This window comes from Populus alba, chromosome 1 (genome assembly GCF_005239225.2).
Source record: "Populus alba chromosome 1, ASM523922v2, whole genome shotgun sequence".
Classification (NCBI taxonomy): domain Eukaryota; kingdom Viridiplantae; phylum Streptophyta; class Magnoliopsida; order Malpighiales; family Salicaceae; genus Populus; species Populus alba.
The window spans coordinates 38006456-38028979 of record NC_133284.1 but is presented as its reverse complement, the minus strand read 5'-3'; the positions used below and the strand labels follow the sequence as shown (position 1 = coordinate 38028979).

General features: G+C 30.7%; 2 protein-coding genes across 2 annotated transcripts; one reads left to right on the top strand and one right to left on the bottom strand.

Moving 5' to 3' along the window:
- The first annotated feature begins 4781 nt into the window (after window positions 1-4781).
- Window positions 4782-5506, top strand: LOC118058138 (17.8 kDa class I heat shock protein). The gene has a single exon (XM_035070848.2). The coding sequence runs from the start codon at window positions 4870-4872 to the stop codon at window positions 5302-5304; it is 435 nt and encodes a 144-aa protein (XP_034926739.1). The 5' UTR covers window positions 4782-4869; the 3' UTR covers window positions 5305-5506.
- Window positions 5507-10329: 4823 nt separating this feature from the next.
- On the bottom strand, window positions 10330-11351 carry LOC118058136 (BAG family molecular chaperone regulator 2). Its single transcript, XM_035070847.2, has 2 exons — window positions 10990-11351; window positions 10330-10834 (listed from the first exon to the last, which is right to left on the bottom strand). The coding sequence occupies exons 1-2, from the start codon at window positions 11258-11260 to the stop codon at window positions 10608-10610; spliced, it is 498 nt and encodes a 165-aa protein (XP_034926738.1). The 5' UTR covers window positions 11261-11351; the 3' UTR covers window positions 10330-10607.
- Between the last annotated feature and the right edge of the window lie 11173 nt (window positions 11352-22524).

The following is a 22524-nucleotide window of genomic DNA, read 5'->3' as shown; positions in this document are numbered from 1 at the left end:
TTTAAAAAAATATAGTTAGCTGTGATTAGTTGTATTTAGATACGTATTTGGTAAAAATTTGATTGAGGTTTATGTGCAGCAAAAAACATGTATAAAATATTTGGTTATGACTGTTTTTCAAAAATATTTTTTACTTGGATATGCAACAAATTGACCTGAAAATATATATATAAAAACAATTGAAGTAAGGAAAAAAATTAAATTTTGAAAAAAAATACTTTTAAAATGAAAAACAAATAGAGTTTTATGAAACTCAATTAAAAAAAACATATAAAAACTGTGTTTTAAACTCAATTTTTTAATGAACTCCATAATATAAAACACAATTTGGTATATTATTAAATACTCAACTATATTTTTTACACCACAAAAATAAAAGTTGAGACTAAACAAACGCAACCTTACGCAGCTGTGCTCTCTATCTTCTTTCAACGAAAGCACCACGCAACAACGACAAGAGAGAGGCCGTCTCTACTGAAGACTCTTTAGAACCAACCTCGTAATATGCCGCCCCCCCCCCCCCCCCCCCCCCCCCAACAATTACATGCAATCAATTATATGTTTCTTCAAAACAACTATCAACTCATCCATTTTTAAATATTACTAGACTATTTTTTTAGTGATGGTAAACTTTTCCAAGCAAAAAAAATTGACGACAAATTTGAAAGAATAAATAACAAAGTATCTAGTGTAAATAAATAATATAAGAATTAACCAATGTAAATAAATGAAAAAACTTAGCCAAATATTGATAATTGTTTTTTGATTTATAAATAAAATGAAAACCTTAATTATAATATAAATAAAAAACTGCCTGTGTACATAATTTTAAAAACTATCAGATTGAATTTTGTATTAGCTTTTTAAGTTTTAATCATTTTTTAATTGGAGCCAGTATAAAATCACCTCATGTCACTCCCATCCTTCCACGGTCAAGGTTAATGAAAATTAAGCTGAGTACTTTGGATGAGAGACCAACATGACTTGTCATCTTTATTTTGTTGTGGGTAAGATTTTTTTAAATATAACAAATAAAAAAATATATTTTTATGATAAACATAGTTATCAAACCTGGCTTGGAGGTTGGCCCAACCAAGAAGCCGGGTCCTGGATTACACGGGTTAACTCGGGTTAAATTGAAAAAAATAGAAAAAAATATTTGAGGTTTTAATATTTTTTATAAAAAAAATAAAAAAATAATCTATGTAGATATAGACTATACATATTGTAAACAATTAAGTTTAAAAGATTCTTTCAAAAGGTTTTTTTTATCCTCCATTGAAAAAACATAACTTTTTTTTTTATGAACAAATAGTATATATACTAAAAGGCTTCAAATTGCACATTGAAAAAATAAAATATTCTTCTAGTATTTATATAGTGAATGTTGAAATGAATTAGCAACCAATTGAAAAATATGAAAAAGGAAGGGTCTCTGGTTAGATGAAAAAACACATTTTTTTTAAAAAGGGCCTCCACTGGGTTTTTTCCGGGTCACCCGGGTATCGAATTGACCCCTCAGGTCGACTGTTTTTTTCCGGGCCAATTGCAAGTCCAAATTTAAAATGAAACAGAACTGGCCAACGCTGTTGAGTCTTGTTGGTAGTATGACTCAACGCTATTGGGTCCTGGTGGCATCAGGGCCCACCGTTGCTTGGCCTAAACGTTGTTGGGTCTTGCTGCTCAACAAGTCCCAGCGACGTAGGGCCCTACTGGTCAGCAAGACTCACTATCATTGGGTCTGGTGGCAAAGCCAAACCAAATAAACTTGGGTCTGGCTGTGGAGCCACACCCAACTAGAGCCAATGCTGCTGGGCAATAGAGCCCAGCATCATTGTGTCATGCTTGGCAGAAGGACCTAGCAGCGTTGGGTCTTGCTAGGCAGTAAGACCTAGCAGTGTTGGATCCTTTTGCCAAGCATGACCCTATATCCTTATAATATTACCTAAAATAATATTTATATTATAATGTTTATGAATTGTTTGTTAATGGATTTTACTGCTCACAAATCTCTTATATAATACAAATATATAAAGTATACAAGGTTAATAAAAATTTTATTTAGAGCTCCATCAACTTTAATATAATAATAATAAAATTATACTTTTTCTGAATGTTTTTTTTAAGAGTTCATTTCGATTACATGTGAGGCATGTATTAAGAATATGCACATATAAAATTTTTATGCCACTATTTAACTATTTTTTGAATATTCATAAAGTTTGTTAAAATATATAAATCATTTAGTCTATTCTAAAAGAATCAAAGATAATACACTACAATTACCAAGATTTTTTTTTTTTAAATAATATTACTAAATAATTCCCTTTTAATGTCCATTAAAGAAAACATAATCCTTCAATAGGTGGGACAACTTTCTTCTTCTTCTTTTTTTTCCTTATTTCTTGAGTTTTTTTTTTTATTATTGAAATAGATTATGCATATAATCTTTACCATTGTTAATATGCTAGCATTTTTTAAATGCAAAATCAAACATGTTTTAATAAGAAAATTCAACGCAACCTCAAATGAAAAAAATTATCATCACCCAACTTTTATACAACATAAAAAGGTCCCATCAATTTCTTTTCTCTTTATCATATAAAAAAAAATTACATAAGAGAAAATGAAAAAAAATCAAGAGAAAAAAAAATCTTAATTTGAAGTAAAAAGAAAATAATTTTTTTAGAAGCATTTTTGAAAGGAAAAAACAATCTTGCTTTAATAAGCAAATTTAATCTAACCTCAAATAAAAAAACATTATCACTACCCAATTTTTGTACAATATAAATTTTTTTTCATCAATTTATTTTCTCTTTACCATATTAAAAAAATAAGGGAAAAGAAAAAAAAAATTAAAGTCTTGGGTCCTGCTTGGGGAAGGACCTAAAGTTGTCTGATAGGTTCTGCTTTCACAGGACTCAACGCTATTGGGTTATGCTGCATCGACCTAACAACCCTTTTGACTTAGAAACAAAAAAGACAATCCCCTCACAAGCTCTACAATGTTATCCACAGTGTAATGCCAGAGCAATAACTAAAAGCCATGAAAACCAACTATGCAAGTTTACAATTAACTGTATCTTGATACACAATACATGTACAGTAGAAATCCCACATGTTTAGATTTTCTAGTAATTAAGCTATATGACACGCGATAGGATATTTTTTTTCTTAATAAAAGAAATAAATATACAAGATTTTTTCAATGTATTTTAAGATAAAAAAAATTATCAATCACAAACTAAAATACTTACACACATATCTAATTAGATAAACCAATATTTGATAAAGATATAACTAAAATTAAGTTAATTAATTTCACAATATGGGTCATGCACTTAGTTGTGTCTAATAATTTTTTATCTTAAATTAAATCTTTTGTTCAATCAAACAATTATCCGCACCAATAAAAGAAAAAAAATCATCAAATAAAAATAAAAATATGAAACCCAACTATCCAATAACTCAATATTGAATGACGAAACTGGAAAAAAAAAGTAATGAAAAAAAATATAAGCCAACCTTGGTTAAGTCACTAACCCCATGACCATGGCCATAATATTAGGATAGAATTATAGAGAGGAAAATGAAAAAACAAAACCACAAAGATCAAGTGACTGAGGCCAGGACCAACCACATAAAAGACAAACTAAAAAAATAACAAAGAAAAAATCCCAATAAAAAAATGCTTAGAGATGAAACAAAAAAAATTAAAAAGAAAAATAAAATCTAACTCAACATGTGATTAAGATAATATGATATAAAGAAAAATAAAAATAAAAAAGCGCGAAGACAAACTAAAAAAATTAAATGTTGAATGATAAAATTAAAAATAAATCAATTTAATAAAAGAACCTTAAAAAAAAATCAAAGTCGATGTTAATTTTTAAAAATCATGATCCTAGTCATGAGACTAAGACTAACTCCATAAAATAAAAAAATATTTTAATGAAAAATAATATAAATTAGAATTAATAAGTAAGAATTGACGCTTTTAATTTTTCATTAATAAACAATTTTGACACTATTTTGTAAATATTTATTTAGTAAAGTTCAAGTCGTTTCTTACCAATTATATTTATGACTTTTATTTGAGTCAAAAGCTAAAAAATAATCGAAATCATTTTGCAAAACCTTTATCTTTATGTAATTACCAAACTTTTTATTTTTAGGATTGATCTTTGATTCTTTATATTTGTTGCTATGTATAACATTATTTTAGCATAATTTGCAATTAGAGTAAAAAATTTAGTTTTCTAAGAGCTATATTGATGTGGATATCTAATTTTCCTTTTTTTCCCCTCAATTTTTTAAAACTTGTTCATATGCTCCATATTTTGGAGAAGTCTAAATCATTATCATCAATATTTTGTTGATGCCAAGTTTGAGCAATGGATTTGGATGAATTAAAAAAAATCTAGTAAATTCAAATATAATGATAAGATAAGCATTGGTTGTCGGCTTTGTAGCATTGTATCAACTTGTAACTTAAAAAATATAATGATATATATATATATATATATATATATATATATATATAGTACAAATAAAAATGAAAAAAAAAAATTGTAAAGTAAAAGAATAATCAAGCTTTCCCTTGAAGGAAAAAGAATAGTTAGCCCCGTAACAAAATAATTAAATAAAAGTTAAGCTCCAGAATGTCGTAGAACACTTTAAATCTTATCTTAATTAATCCAGAATTATGTAGCAGCCAGAAGAAGATGCAAGAAAGTTCAAGACAACTATCCACCTCCCATTTAAATACACGCACTCATCATTCCCCTTCTCCACACATTTTTTACTCAAAAACACTTGCCCAAACCCTAAGTCTCTTAAACTTTCCTATTTTACCTTTGTCAAACAAGCATGTCACTCATTTCCCAGCTTTGTGGTGATGAGATTTTTGACCCCTTCCTTTCAATGATCAACAAATGTCCAGTCCTTAACACCCCAACAGATTGGAAAGAGACCCCAGATGCTCATATATTCGTATCCGATCTTCCAGGCCTAAAGAAAGAACAAGTGACGGTAGAAGTGGTAGATGAAGGGAAGGTGCTTCAGATAAGCGGAGACCGGAAAAATGAGGAAATTAGCGAGGATAACAAAAATGATAAGTGGCACCATGTTGAGCGTTGCCGTGGTAAGTTCCTTAGGAGGTTCAGGCTGCCAGGAAATGCAAAGTCTGATGAAGTAAAGGCGTCTATGGAGAATGGAGTGCTTGTAGTGACTGTTCCTAAACAGGAAGTCAAGAAGCCAGAGAAGAAGGTGATTGAGATTGAGGAAATAAAGGGTTCAGAGTGAGAGTGAGGCATTAGTGTGATTCTTCAACAAGAGAAGCGGGTGTTAATCTCTTGTTTGCTTCGAAGAATGGTTCATTTCCGAATAGAAAATAAATTGTGGTTAATTTGGTTCTCGGTGTTTGCTTTAGTTTGTTCATCATCTGTATGTGTTGACAAAAATAAATAAAAATATTGGAAAAAATAAAGTTGGTTTGAATCTTTTACTGTGCTGTTAGTAATTTTCCATCAGAATTCGAAGCTTGGTTTGATCAAGAAAATTAATGCTTCCTTTTCTGATAATATAATATATAATCATTTTGAGTGATTTTTTGAACATGATATTACAGTCTTTTTCTACCAAGTGATTATCCTACCACTTCTTAGACGTGTAATTTTTAAGTTTTAAAAAATTTTATATTAATTTTTTTCTAAATATCTTATTTAATAGAAAAAGTTAATATAGAATTGGGAGTACGAGATATAATAATAATAATAAAACTCGTAAAAATTTCCTAAACATTAACAACTCTATAAAATTACTAAATTACAAATAAATATATAGAATTCATCTCATGAGGGATATGTTGCTGAATGTGGGACATAACTTAGATTGTTCTATAAACCACTAAGGTCACAAGAATATGGGGAAGAAATTGTCCAACACTTATTGGAAAACAAACAATTAAATTCATGGAGAACATGAGGGAGAAAGTACCCCACTATATCATAAAAAATAAAAATGATAGTTTTGCCTTATAATTAACTACACATCTTTTTCTATAAATAATAGGTTGTAAAGTCTTAATTAGTTGCTTAGCATGTAGGTTTTATACATATCACACATTGTGTAGTGTGTATTTTCTTTGTTGAGATAATAAAACAGGTTAAGAATTTTTCTATATTTATTGTGCACTATTATATCTAGTTGCTTGTGTCAATTCCATTTACTTACAACAAGTTAAAGTGTGGGAACCTTCTCAGGTGAGTAAAACATATAGTTGTAGGTAAATACAAGCAAAAGAATGAGAAAAGGCTTAGTCTAACGGGACTAGATTGTCACATAGGAGTTGGAAGTTTAAGCTGAAAATTCATCCTTATGATAATTGTTATCCATAATAAGGGTTGATATCAAAGTATGATGGGCCCTTCAAAGTCAAGGAAAGGGTGAGAGTTATTACTTATACGCTGATCTTACAAAAAAAAGGTTGAAACTTCATCTCATATTTGATGTAAGTTACTTGAAACCTCATTAGGAAAACAATGAAGACCCAGACAAAAATAAGTAACAATGTGCCCCACCAACAATTCTCAAACATTTTGATAATGACATTGTCAAGATTATGGATCATCGTTGACTCGATCAACATATAAGTTAGTACATGTAATTAGACAATACCAAGATTAGAATGTTAAGGGATCCGGTGGAAGCCTTCATGAGGCAATATAAATTCAAAATGGATATTGCCTCTGACATGTCGAGCTTGTGAGTTATGAAAATAGATAACAATGATTTTATCCGAGAATATGCCTAAAGGTGGCGTGAAGTAAATGCTTAGGTGAATCTACCACTATTAAAAGAGGAGATAATTAGTACATTCTTTAATATTTTTAAGACACCCTACTTTGATTACTTAGTTGGAAGTTTAGTCTAACACTTTACTAACCTAGTGATTGTGATTAAAAGGATTGAACAAGCTATCAAAGTAGAAAAAATCAAAGGTCGATCCATGAGCTCTAGAGTCATGACAGGAGATGAATTTGAATATGACCCTCAATTGAAGTAAAATAAGACAAGTTTAATTGGTGAATGATAATGGTATCTACCATATTGTAACTAGATCATCTTCAACATAACAAGTGGTTAGTAAATGTTGATGAGACATATATATTACTGGGGAATTCAACCTAAAAAAGAGTGTTGCATTGTCAATCCTTTTGTTATAAAAATTTGATATTCTATAAGTATATTTTCTATATGTATTGGGATCACATCACATAATTTTAAGGAAATATGCCTTTTATTTATCTCTTTTTTCGTTTTAAAATCAAAAGATGTTTCTGTGAAAGTAATACTTGACATTTTATTATTGTTTATAATTGAATAAATGGTAAAAATAGTCAAACCTCAAGGTGTAACATGCAATATCTTAGGAAGCAATCCCTATCTTTTTTATACTCATAAAATTAACCTTCATAACTGATATTATGACCCTGTCTAAAATTTTATGAGCAAACAAGTTTTGTAAAAGAATTTTTTTTTCCAAAATAATCTTTCAAAATTGAATTTGCTTTTAAAAATAATTCGATATTTACTCAAAACAATATTTAGACACCCTTTTCATAAGGTGACAAACAAATCAATCAAAAAATTCTCACATTGAGCTAACCAATAACTTGAACCAAAAAGAAAATAAACAAAAACCTTTAATAACCCACCCACCATGATGGAAATTAACATTTAACAAGAGAACAATGACTAATTTAACAGGAGAAGACATCAAAAGTTGTTGTATGACGATGAAAGTGGGGTTGAGATTCTTGCAATATATGTGGTGTTTAAATTCAATCTAGCTTGGCAGGTTGACTTAGAACCTAGTTGATTCAGCCCCTTACCCAGTTTGATATAAAGCAAGTTTGATCGACTTAGAGTTTCAAAAAATTAAACTTAAAATAGAATTAGTTGACTTGACAAGTCCACCTAGAAACCGATCAAAATTAGCTTGTTTAATTTCTTTATATATATATATATATATATATATATATATATAATTTTCTTCTTCAAAATCAAATTATTTTAACTTGTTTAATGATGCAACTATATTATTCGATAATTTCATCCATATTTAACTAGTGTTTTGCCTATGTTTTATATATAAAATAACTTGATATTCTTCGTTTTATGTTTTGAAAGTACTTTTGGATGAAAGACGCAAAAAGGAGGTAATTGACAGATTTGACCTTCAGTCGATGTTTTGTGCAGAGTGTGAGCTCTAAAGGTCCAAATGATGTGATTCCAATGGAATTAAAAAGCTAACATCCATACCTTCCAGGAAATCTAAGGCAAGAAAATAAAATAAGGAAGAGCATGGAAATCGCAGCCTTCAAAGTCAAATCTCGCAATCTGCCAATGTTGACCTTTGGCTATTCTGACTTAAATATCTAGAGCTACAAAAGTCCAATTGATGCAAAATAAATTTTATTGGATTCCTGACTTAAAGGGCTATAAAATTTCCAAATTTCAGCCAAAAAATATTTTATATGAGGGAGATATGAGTTTTCAAAGGTGATAACTGAATTATGCCAACAAACAGGTTTCATGAAGAAACCAGTCCAAATTATATTCCGAAGCATCTTAACCAATATCCAAGTTTTTATTTCAGTAATTTAGCTCCTCTAATTCAAAGCTTGAAGATTTCATGCAATGCTATTTCTCATGTTTTAGGAAAATAGTTATTGAAGTACTTAAATGTAAACAGTCTACTTAGGGGAGGATTATTTTGTAAAATAGAGACTAGGGTTTCCTAGGATATAAAAAGAATAAGAGAAGAGAAGGGGGGCAGCCAGCCAAGAGGAGAAAAACCCCCCCTACTCTAAGAAACCCGAAAACATGCATTCCTCCATCTTTTTGATTAGTTGTTCAACAAATATGCAAGGCTAAACTCGTTTTCTTGGTTGCAAGGACACAGAAACCTTCGGATTTTAAGAACTATGAGATTTATTTTACCTTTTTTTTTTTTAGTTTATATGATGAATATGTTTGTTCTCATATACTTATTTTTCCTATGATTGTTTATTTTAATTGCTAGAGCGGACTCTAAGTTTTTATTGTAGACAATCTATTGATAAGTTTAATATCAAAATCGGAGTTGTGGTATATGAACTTGTAAAGAAACTGAGTTTAATAATTGTGGTGGATCTACGTTATTAATTTTAGGAAGAAAACATTCAATCAAATCAAACATAAACTGTGGACAATTATGTTTTCTTGATTAATCAACTTATCTAGTTCTTAAAGCTGCCATTGAATTAAATTACTAGTGCGGACACTGTGGTTGTTTGATGGTTAGGGTTAATTATACGACAGATCCGTTAATTAACCAATGTTAAGAAGAGATAAATATTCAAAATATAATTTGATATTTCATTTTCATGATCAGTTCTGATTTCTATAAGTGGATGTGTGCTTATGATCAAGGTTTGTTTTTTTGATAATTTTCTGATTTTATTTAATTTCGCTTGACAGTTTTCTATTTTCTTTTTATTTAGTCTAGATAACGTCCAAACCCTTTAAAATTGCATATCATGTACCATAAAAATCTGACTTAAACTTTTGTTATGGAATTGATCCTTTGCTTGCTATATACTATATTGTATGTTGTATTTAAAATTATGATAATTAATTTATGCGACAAGAACATGGTAACATGTAACTTAAAATAACATCAATTTAATTAAAACTCATCCAATCCCTAGCACGAGCTTCGTAGACTAGGTTCGGTAAGAATCAATAGCACCGGGGTGCTTTGATATGGCGAGTGAGATTTTGTTTTTTAACCCTAAGGTTGTGTCACTGTCCATGTCTGTCAGAAATAGGGGCACACCTTACGTGTTTAGGATGTGCCCTTTGGATTTTTTTTTTTTTTTTAATTAGTTGAATGGGCTAGCCTACAAGCGCATGCCTGGACTGTCCAGGCCTGCCTCCTTTTTCTTAATGTTTTCTCATTTTCCTTTTCCAGCACGAAAGCGATGAAAATCCGGTCATTACGAGCATTAGACCAATACTTTTATCACAACACTTCAAAGCATTATGAGCCTCAGACCAATATTTTGTTCATTCAAGGAATGATGACTAATCCTTCCTTTCGGCTTAAGCATTCTAGCTTGGGAAACAACAAAACTGCCAGCGCTTTGTCACTGAACTGTCCTTGCTTTTATGACCCACATTTTGCTTTTTACTCCATCAACATATATATATATATATATATATATATATATATATATATATATATCTTTGTTCGTGTGCACGCCTGGATAATTACATGAATCATTGAAAGAGACGAACATCATTATATTAATGAACTGAAAAAACCAACAGTTTTATAAACACAGTAAGCTTTGCAAAATGACTCGGATATGCATCAGCTTCCACATGTTAAATTCACAATAATACAATTAATCCTTGATTAATTAAGTCACTCACTACTCTAACCAAGAACTGAAGAGAAAGCCATCACCAAATTACTTGTGGGCTATTCTTTTGGTGGTTAGCAGCACGAAGATCAATAACATGCTTTGTAGTGGTTAGCAGCACAATGATTAATAACATTATACACTTATGGGACGACAAGGAGTCCCGATGGCTTGGCCTCCTGCCAAGCCATGAAGCTTCCTTTCCTTGATCGCTGGATCTTCTAACAAGAGCACCTTGTCCTTGTCTCTAACCCCAACCATGTGTAAGTATTCACTGTTGTCTCTCTCCTTTCCTTTGAACAGTAGCCTCTGTTCTTTTGGCTCCAAGCTAGTTACCAATGACAATACCATCTTCAATTCCCCTGATGAGTTAAAAATATACAGATTAATCCCCCTTGTAGATTGATAATCGATGAACATATATATACACTGGTGAACAGAGGAGAGGGAGGCCTCGTCGTTTGATTTTAGTTAGGACTTAAGATATACATAATTGAGATATATATATATAGCTTACCGAAGGTTGAAGTTGCTTCAATGGAGATGTCATGCCATTGTGAAACAGTTGAGACCCTCACTGTGATTAACTCTCCAACACTCTCTCCACTTTCTCTCTTTTGAACAAGCATGCCACCAGGCCTAAGCTCCCATTTGATTTCACCACTATGAGTGCCTCCACAGGACCCTCTTTCATTTCCTTTGACAGCAGTGTTGCCTCCAGTACCGCCACCATTACCACCAAGTTTAAAGCTGCCTCTGCAAAACCTCTTTGACCTCAGCTTGATCATGTTTGCTGACTTCTTACTTTCTCGCAGCAGATTAACTCAAAAGGGAAGACAAAGGGTTTGAGAGTCGAGACTACCGAGTTATATAGTAACAGAAGCATGCATCCCGACAAAAGAAGCCTCGGAATATATAAAATACAAGCAGCCCTTGATTTACGAAAAATGTAGACATTATGTAGCACAAAACAAATGAGATCATGACAGATGGTAGTGTATTACGGGCAGCATGGTTGCTTGTGCTAATTTTAGGGTGGGGGACCTGAAGGCACATGGGGGCGGGCGCACGTTAACACGCTTGCTTGATTAGCGGGCCAAACACACTCGCATCACATGGTGAGTTGGTCACTGAAGAAAAGTGTGTCTTTTTAATGACTTGGAGAGTTCTACTTCATGGGATAATACTAATTGCTACTTTAAGACTTGGGTTTGCAAACCGTCAATTTAGGGCTTGTTTGGGAGACTAATCCCACATTAAAAGAGAGGCAAACCAAGAAGGCTGGCAATATTATAACCCTTTTCCTTTCTCCTGTCACCATAACTTTTTTTTTAATAAGTTAAAGAATCAATTTAATTTAAAAATTTAAGTGGTTACATAAAATTTTAAGATATTATTTATATTATTTTTTAATATATCCTTTGAAATGAAAGTTTTTTAAATTTGAAATTTGCATAGATCTAAACTATTTTGTATTTAATTTTTATCAAATAAATAGGGATGATGATATTCAAATTCATGATCACTTAGCTATAAGACTCTGTTACTATATTAAATAATCAATTCAACTAAAAAACTTAAGTTAATAGGTGAAATTCAAAATTATAATTTATATTATTTTTTAACACAATTTTTTTCTTTAGTTTTCTAGCAGGAGATTTTCATATATTTGCTAATACACAAACATCTATGTTTTATGTTGGATTACATGATAGTATATTTGAACACAAAATCAGTGCATTTGGATTCGAACAACATTTAACCCAACAATTGAAGGTGACAATGTTGTTGAATGCCCTAGCTTACAAGTACGTTAAGATATGTGCGCGTGCTGTCCATCCCTTTATGTTAAAGACCAAGATAAAATGATCTCAACTCTTGACTCATGCTAATGTGACGATAACATGTAGCTTTCTTTTGATGTCCATGCCATTAAGTAGATTACCTAACCATGCCAAACAGGCTTTACAATGTCTTACTCGCCCAGAATAAATAGAAGACTCGAGATCTCGAAATAATAATGCAATAGAATATATGTTCTACGAAACAGGTTCAGAGGCTTTTGTCTTCACTTGCGGGCCTGTGATTTCGATAAATGGTTACAGGTTTTGTTAGGTAAATCGTTTTAGAAATCTCTCCGCCGCTTACAATATTCCGAGGGTGGTTGGCTAGTCCATGGAGGTATCAATCCATGTGGAGGAGGTAGAGAATACTATAATCCCTCCCTCCCTCCCTCCCTCCCTCCCTCTCAAACCGTCAGAATATTGGATAATCATTTTCTATTCAATTTTAATGTGACTTTTCTCAACAAAAGCAGGCTCTTTAATGGAATCAAGGAATAAGCAGCCCAACTTAGCGACAGATATTCATCAAATCTCATTACTTGTTTCCCTAGTGCGTGGATATATGTATGATTTTTGGGATGAGAAAAAAAAAATAATCAACCCATAAGAGGCCCCTTAAAAGTGGAATATTCATTCTTTCTAGTTCCAAAGAGCTTTCCACCAAGAAAAAGAAGAACAATGGTACGTGTGAAATGCCTCCCGGCACCCCAGATGTTTGAAGACGAGACATGTTTGGGCACAATTAGTGGTTAGCCATGAGCACTTGCTCGATGTCTTTTTGGAATGCACATGGACGACAACTTCTGTTGATGGGCCATTTGTTCAACGACATATATTCCTCATGTTGTGTCGTTTGTGCATGGGCAAATTATGCCCTAATTAGGGGCACCTTCTTCACTAATTTTGTGGCTTACATAGAAGAACAAGATCCTTGGCCCTGGCTAATGTATCGCCAGATAAATAACTTCGTGCATCCTAATCAAACCCATTAGCATTTCTTATGTGTCAAGATCTGCGCAGGCGTTTCACTGTGTAGATTTTGAGTATTTAGTGCATGATTCAATGAAGATTTGCAATTTGATGGCCTTCAATAGCTGGATTATACTAGTTTAAACAAAGTTAAATAGAAAAAAAAAAAAAAAAAACAAAAAAAAAAAACAAAAGTTGAGTTTCTGGAAAGAGTGAAGAAATGACATGTTTATCTAGGAAAACAAGAAATAAAGCACGAGATGGATCCTTTCACAGCTCCTACAAGATCCGCTTCTTGTTGGCATGCTCATCAGAAGATATGGCTACAGATTTTATGCGCATCGAAATGATTTTTATCTCCAGCGTACAGCGTTGCAGGCTTTGAGGTAGATTTATATATTGTTATTCCCTTCTTGTTCTTTGTACTATATATATAGCAGTTAAGAAGCCCAGTCCTTGTTTTATTACACCTGCACTTGATAATTGCCAGCATTATCAAAATTATATATTTTTTTTTTTATGTAAAACATGTTTATGGTTATTGATGTGTTTTTTAATAAAAAAATAAATTATATAGAAATTGATTTGATATAATCTAATTGATTTGATTGATTAAAAAATAACTCAAACGACCGATAAAAATACAGTTTAATTAAAAAAAATCAAGATATTATTTTTATAAAAATATATTAAAATGACAACATATTAGATCGACTCGGATCAACTTAAATTAATCTGTCAAATATTAAATTTTTTTATTAATATTCAATTCAATTATTTTTTAAATTATTATTTAGATTTAACATAAGAATATTTAACAATCAAACATCTACTTTAATAATTTGATAAATTTTGATTTACTTATAAGAATTTGATAAATTTTGATTTACTTATATTATTCTTAGATTTTGATTTACTTTATATATTATCTCTTTGTTTAAGAACTTTAGGTTTTTGACAATTAAAATTAAGAGCCATATGCATATATTAAATTATAAATTAGTCTCTCCCTTTAATTAAAAAAAAAATTAATTAGTCTCTCTTGTTTAAAAAATTAATTATTTAGTCCCTGAATGGTGTTGACCATCCTTGATTTGATATTCTTTTATTTGTTTTTTTTTTTTAAAATATTATTTTCTCATCAATATTTTCATAATATTTATTTATTTATTTATTTTCTATATTCTAAATCAAAAAATACAATAAGTTGAAAAATAATGTAAAATGGATAAAAGGACTAACTAATTAGTTTCTGAAAAAAATGGACTAATTTATAATTTACTCCATATATACACACACACATAATTTTATTAATATCTTATAATTCACGTCTATAATATTATTGAAGTTTTGAATACAAAGTATTCCTTAAATTCTCACTCTTTGCATTCTATTAAGAGTTAAGAGTGTATTTGGAAATATAATAAAAATTAAGATTTGTTTTTGAAGTTCATGAAAAAAAAAAAAAAAAAAACTAGTTTTTAAAGGTAAAGTTTGTGCAAAGTTGAATTGTTGTATACGTTCCCAAACACACTGACACAACTAGCAAGCCTAATCATGGACCTAGCTAAGTCACGCCTAGGTAGGAACCGATCTGTCGTTACATGGCCTAGTCCGGCCTAACTGTTCTTGCTGATTCCCTAGCCCAGGCATGGACAAGAGGTGCCGCGAGTTTTCGGTCTCCGAACTTATATAATGAAAAGAAAAAAAAATCATAAATGTATTTCTAGCCAATTTCAAAAGACCAATATTATTCAATATCATTATAAAAAAAAAAAAAAACTAAAAGAGATCAGTAATGTATTGTCCTGTGAAGACAATTCATTGTGGATTAATATAGAGAATTGTTTTTTATGCCTTTCTCTTTACAAAACAATTGTTAGTTCACAGGGTAAAATTATCTTTTCTAAAAGATAAAATGGTTATTTCTAAATAAATTGGGATATTTTAGTTAATTTTTTTTATCCAGAAAATTTACTTTCTTGTCTTTAAAAACAAAAATATATGTAAGCCTTTTGTCTGGGTTTTTTTTTTTTTTTTTTATCTTTTTCATTTTTTTTTGCACAATAAAATAACATGGATACCCTTCAAAATTAAAAAAATATTAAACTTTCATAGAAAAGTTTTTTAGTCTTTTCATATGTTTTGTATAGTTAAATGACAAGTTTAATCTTGATATAAAATATTCTAAGGCTAATTTGACATAGCATTTTGGTCTTTACCACATGGTTTTTTTCATAATATTCAAAATTTTTAGAGGTTGTTTAAATATTGACATGTGCTTAGCATAATCAACTCACGTTCTATTTTGGAGATGTGTGGGGAGTTGATGGCTAAAAACAACCAATTGCAGTGTCATTTGATGCGGCTAGTTGCAACATAATTGATGGGGTGGCAAATGTGGTCAGATTTTTAGCAATTCAATAACAATGAACTTTTTTTACCCCCCCCCCCTCTCTTTTCTTTCTCCCTGTCTAGGTATCTACACTCAGTCTTCAAAAATTCAGTTGTATCCTCTAGCTTGAACTGAATTTATTTCAAATTAATCTTCATTTTTTTTATTTTTTTATTTTGATTTTAATGTTTTTTGTGAAATTTATTGTCATTTTCTACATTTTTTTTCCATTTAATCTGTAATTATTTTCTTTCACTTATTTTTTGCACAAGATTTGATCATCATTGTTTTTGTTTTTATTTTTATTTGTTATGGTTTTAAATTTTTTATGATTGGAATTTTTTTTTTTATATAATGTTTGTCTTCTATGAGGTAATTCTGATCTTATGATCCAGGCCACTGGTTTTGAAAATTAGTTTGGTTTAAGTTCGGCCTTTTTTTTGTTCTTTTTAAATTTTTTTTTATTAGTTTCATTATTTGACATTAAGTTGTCGGAACTAGAGCTTTGTGATTTGTTCTATTTGTTTTATGGGGTTATCTGTACCTTATATCTCAAGTTTTTGGTTAGTCGGGTCAACACAAGTTGACTCTGTTTTTTAAAAAAAATCATTTTTTTTTTCAATTTTATCCTTTGGCATTAAATTATTAGGCTTTAAGCTTTGTTATTTTCTTCACTTTCTTTTATGTAAGGTTATCCCATGTGCAAGTTAGATAAAATCTATAATCATAAATTATCCGATACTATTAGTATAAGCTACAACAAAAGCATGAGTTTAAATTAAATTTATAATTACATAATTCAATGTAAATTGACATTTAGTTACAAATGATAATTATTACAATCCTTTACAAAATTAACAAAAATCTCTAAATATTTATTATGTTGCTCGAGGCTGAGAGGTACTTGTAAATTAATATATGAGCAACAATTTAGTATGTAACAATAATTTACTTAGGCAATTAAAATAAATGCAGTGACATGTTTGACACTAGGTAATTCTAAGTTAGTCTAAGTGCAAACATTATTTCCACTTACAAACAATCTAAATTCTCTACCCATTACTAGGTAAATCCCAATACTATAGCTTCTTTTGTATCAACACGCATATCAAATTTTATTTTTATATTCGTTAACAAATAAATTCTCATTTTCAAATTGAAGAACAAGAAAACATGATATTCACTTTTCATGAGACCATGTGGCCCAAACAATAACTATAATCAATGATGTTTAGCTTACATGCCTAAACGATAATAAATTAATTTTTTTAAACACTTAAATAATTTTATACCATCCCCCCTAAATCTTTTAAATAGATATGTTTGGAAGACTTTAGCTAGCAAAAATAGAGAAAAATATTTTACAGTGTAAATATTATTTTTTTATGGCTACACGTGCATAAAAAAAGTTATCTTTTATGTCTGTGTGGTTATAAGAAACTTCTCATAATTTTCATCAACGTTGTCGTAAGGGAAATAAAATCTTTGTGTATGGCTATATCATGTTGATATCATTAGCTCCCAATTTACTTTGGACAAATAATCAAGTTCACCATTCTTTCTTTTTCTTTCACCTTATTATTTCTCCATTTATTGTTCATGATTTATGTTTCCAAAGAAATTACAATTAATAAAATTTAAGGGAAAAACATTAAATATATCAAAGTGTAGGATGCTTACCTACTACACAAGGTGTCTTTTATCAAAATAAAACAAGTTTATTATTATCCATTTCTATAAACTTAGGAACCCTAATGAAGTTCCCTAACAAAATTTTTCATCATGGTATATGTCACATTCTGAACTAGACATTCTCATTTTTCATAACCATAACTTTTATTATCTTTCATGTAAGTTTATTGACTTAATTTCCCAAACATCTAATTGCCTAAATTCTCCCCACATTTCCTTTTCATTACTCATAATTGATTATAATGTTACAAAATTATACATCAATTATCTAAAATAACTTCCTTCATTTGACTAACCCCAAGGGTCTTAATTTTTCCTAATTTGTTTCTTTTCAATTATTTTCATCACAAATCATCTTACCAATATTACTCACACCCTTTATAATTCAAAACACAATCTTACATATTTATCTTACAAAATTCTCACCCCAAATACTATAACAATCCTACCACAACTAGATATAATCATTAATTTCATCCTAAATCACCATATTTACATCAATTCTTATCAAAATATACAATTTCTATAAGTTTAAAATCATTTACCAAATTCCCCCTTAAAATTGGTCGGCCGTAATCATACAAAATTACCAAATTGTTTTGTTCAATTATTCATGATTTGAAATCATTTCAATGTCTTTTCACTCGAACAACATCATCACATAAAGATTTCACAAAACCTTCAATTCTCACATAAGAACCCTAAATTCAAGAATTAAGAATACAATCTAGAAAATCAATTAAACTTTTTGATAATTGGTTAAAATAAGCTTGGAGCACTTTATCACATAATAATATGCACTTTGAAAGCTAACTAGTTAGAATTTCTTCAAGCTTTCTTCTTTTTCCTTCACCTCCCTAACTTTTTATCTCTAATACCTTACTTTCCTCTCACTAAATCTTTCTAATTTCAAGTGATTGAATGTTTATTCTAGTAAAATCTCACACTTCCCCTTTAAATCTTTATGAATGTTTATTCTAGTAAAATCTCACACTTCCCCTTTAAATCTTTAGTTTTCCCTAGGTTTTCACAAGATTAGCCTTAAGAAAATGAACTTTCATTCCCTCCTTCTTTCCATTAAAGGTAGGCAACACAAATGCATATATATATAATTTTTTTAATTCGCAATATATCTCTCTTTTACATTTTTTTATGTTTCTCGAGTAATGTTTTTCAGATTCTATCACTTGTTTATACTAAATTTAGGTTGAACTGTTTCAAGTTTCATTGAATTATATTCCAATACCTTTTTTTTTTCCTTGTGTATCCTTTCCATTAAATTTTTATTTGTGTTTCTATATTTTTCTATATTTATTTATTTATTTATTTATTTTAATCTTTCAAACTTATTTCAATTTATTCAATATCTTCTTATTTTATTTTCTAATTAACCACTATATTCTTAGATTAAATTTGAATTTTCGTTAATATTAAAAATTTAGGCCAGAGGTTTACACCCTCAACACTTAATATTTTTAAATTAGTCTAATTGTGTTTTATTTTACAAAACCGAGTAACAATGAAGCACCAAAAAATTCTCTTGCTATTGCAATATCCCTGTATCAAAGAAGAAAAAATAAAAAACCAAGTCAAATCTCAAATAAAACAAATATGCAGGGATCAAATTGAAAAAGAAAGTTCAAGGAACAAATTATAAAAATGGCCTTTAGCTCTCCTTGACTATGAAAAAAAGTTCTTGAAGTTGGAAAAAAGGGGTTGAAAATTCTTTCAACCTTTTAATTTGGTACTTGAAGTTCTAATTTTTTAAAATTAATAAGAATGAATTTTATCTTACAAAACCAAGAATTAACCGGGCATTTCAATACATGTGCCCACATGGAAACAAATCATCAACATCAATCACAAATTAAAAAATTAAAACAATATCAAATAATCAAATTAAAAAAAAAAAATTGATTGACCAAAGCATAACAACTTCTAGAGACTTAAAATAGAATAATATTGTTCTAATGATTAATGAATCTCTTCACATGACAACAATGTTTTACTAAGATATTTTTTATAACGGCTCAAACCGCAACAAATTAATTATATTTTTTTTTACCATCCGAAACCATTGTTGGAAGCATCCCTGAGAAGTGGATATCATGTTTTCTTGTTCTTTAATTATTATTTTCTATTCTAGGTTTTTTTGTTCATTGCTAAAGTATCTCTCAAAATGCAAGCTTTGAGTGTTTTGCCGTTGAGCGGTGGCTTGTGTGTAGTGCGCCATTTGGAGTTTGAGGTTGATTCTTCTTGTCTTTTAAGTGCAAGAAGGAGGAGAAAGAAATGTGGTTCTTTTTTCTGTGAAAAAAATGGGTATAAAGATGGGTTGACCTCATACCTGGTAGCAAGGTTGTCAATACCGTTTCGGCAGGTGTTTCGTTTTTTCAATTGGAACGGAATGTTTCGATTTCGGAGCGTTTCGGCGTGCCGTTTCGGAGTTGTACTGTTCACATATATATTTATAATTTATAAAATATATAAAACTCAAACTAATAATTTTTTAAAAAAATAAATTTAAAATAAACTAATTAAATTATATTTTTCATGGCTTCGTCCTTTCGGCTTATAATTAAGTGATAATTAATGACATTAATTTTGAAGTTGTTCGATACCACAACAAATTAATTAATCACTACCACTGACAATGAGATGACAATAATTAGGAACTTTCTTGTGTGTAATTAAAGAATATAATTCTGCCTGCTATGAGTAGAATTCAAAGCTTTGGCGTGGTTAACAATCAAGAACTTTATTTATTTATTTTCAAAGTTTCAAATTAAAACGACAAGGATCAGAGGCTTTGCAATTTAAAATTAGTGTGTCATCATCCTCCCATTTGGAGATTAATAATTTAATATTGCTAATTGTCCAAGAAACGACAAGCACTGGAGTATTATTTGTTGACCCATGATAAACAATAATTTATCTGCACAAAGGGTTAGTGCTGGAAGGACGTTTTTATATTTTATTGATTTGAACTTGAACAGAGAAAAGAGAAAAGAGATCGCACCTTAGCTCTGGATGTACTGTGCAGTTAATGAAAAAGAACCGGGTTTAATTTCAAGTCTTTGACTCGATGGCTTTAACCCGAAACGGAACACCTGGATTTCGGCCGGAACGTTCCGGCCGAAATTTGACCGGAATTTCCGGATCAACCCGAGATTTTAAGCGAGGTGAAACTTGTTCCGTTTTATTTCGGTTTTTTAACTGGTACGAGACGTTCCGGGCATTCCGGCCGAAACGGAACGGTATTAACAACCCTGCCTGGTAGGGAATATTGTGCCCATTATCCCATACATATCTGGAGGGACCCCCACCGCACCTATGTCGGAGCCGCAGCCAAGTTAACCACCAGATACCAAGAGATGGGGTATTATTGACACTCTTTTTCATGGTGCAAGCTCTGTTTTCTTTACGGTTTAAAACAATTCGAGGTCTGATTTAAGTGGGACTTGTTGTGGAAGCTTGGAATTTGGTATGAAAAGTGGGTTTTTCTCCGAGTATTCAAAGATTAAATATGTTCGTTTTTGTGAGCCAAAGGAAGGCTCTTTTGGTTCATCACTGGCTTTGGCTTCGACATTGGGGCAACAAGAAATTGGGTATGGGTTTCATAGAGCAATCTCAAGTTTAGATGATCGGTCATCCTTGAAACATGAGAGAGATAATAGTGATAATGATTTAGAAAGAAATGATGATAGTAGTGATGAGGGGGGAAAAATAGGGAAGCGAAAGTGAGGGAGAAGTTGGGGAAGAACAGGATAGAAAGATTGATGTTCTTGCGCTCGCTTGGAGCTTACATTTCACGAAAACCGTGGATGATATAGAAGAGTGTCCTTAAGAAACTTAAGGATGTGAATTGCCAGTTCAAGCGTACTCGTCCATGATTAGATGTTTTGGCGGCTGCGAAAATGGAGTCTATTGAGTGCAGTGAAGATGAAGAAATGGAGAAAATCTTGGAACAAAGGATGGGTTGCTCGAAATGTGGTAACTTGTAGCATTTTGATGGTTATCTATGTCAAGCAAGGACAAGCTAAAATGATCCTTGATGTTCTTGAAGAGATGCGTATGAAGGGTTTTTCCCCATCTGCTGGCTGCATCACAGTGTTCTGCTTTGTTGACTTATCGAGAAAAGGAAGGCGGGAATGGAGCTCTCAAGTTCTTTGTAGAATTAAAAGAGAAGCATTTGAAAAGGGAAATTGGAAAGGATGCTGACGAAGATTGGAAACGGAATATGTAAAACTTGAAAACTTCACAATTTGTGCTTGCTGCGAGGCATGAAAACTTGAACACAATGTGTTGAAGCTACTGACAGATATGGATAAAGGCCGGTCTTCAACCTGGTCAGGCAGATTATGAGCGCCTTGTATGGGCTTGTACCCGTGAAGAACACTATTTCGTAGCAAAAGAATTGTACATTAGTCATAAGGATTAGAGAAAAGGTGCTCTCTGATATAAGCCTACAGTCTGCAACCATGTGATTTTGTCAATGGGGAGGGCTAAGAACACACACACACAAGAGTTCGTTAGGCCTATTGGAAACGGGGTGTCGGTTGCTATAAAAGATGGAAGAGAAAGGCTTACAGCCATAAAAAGTAGGGAATGAAGAGCAGTTCTTCTCGCTTATTCCAAGGCTTCAGAACCCGCAGCCCACTCGTGCACTGTTAGTGTTTAAAAATATAATAATGATAATGGTTTAAAATGTTTTTTTTTTTATTTGAAAATATATTAAAATAATATTTTTTTTATTTTTTAACATCAATATATTAAAATTATTTTAAAATATAAAAAAAATTCAAATAAAAAAGTTGTTATAATTACAATATTTATATTGCATCAAAGAATTGTTCCTAATTATTCTTGGTCAATGCTTTATTAAGATTAAACATTAATTAGAGTTGTTGAAAATAATACATAGTATGTTCTTTCCTTTATAAAAAAAATCAGTTGTTCTTATAAGCTGAAGTATGAGGAATACCTATAATTAATATGTAAGTGCTTGTCAGAAGACATGTACACTAAACTAACTTGTATGAGAATTTCATATGGAGAGATTATTTGTATTTATGGAGAGGCTTACATGACAGTTATGTAAGTGATCTTTAGACTTCAAATCACTAAGTTATCTTATATAGAAAGTATTATGTTT

Coding starts and splice junctions, on each gene's coding strand:
- LOC118058138 (XM_035070848.2), top strand. CDS start 4,870: ATGTCACTCATTTCCCAGCTTTGTGGTGATGAGATTTTTGACCCCTTC.
- LOC118058136 (XM_035070847.2), bottom strand. CDS start 11,260: ATGATCAAGCTGAGGTCAAAGAGGTTTTGCAGAGGCAGCTTTAAACTT. Junction 10,835..10,989: donor TGAAGCAACTTCAACCTTCG/GTAAGCTATATA, acceptor TTAACTCATCAG/GGGAATTGAAGATGGTATTG.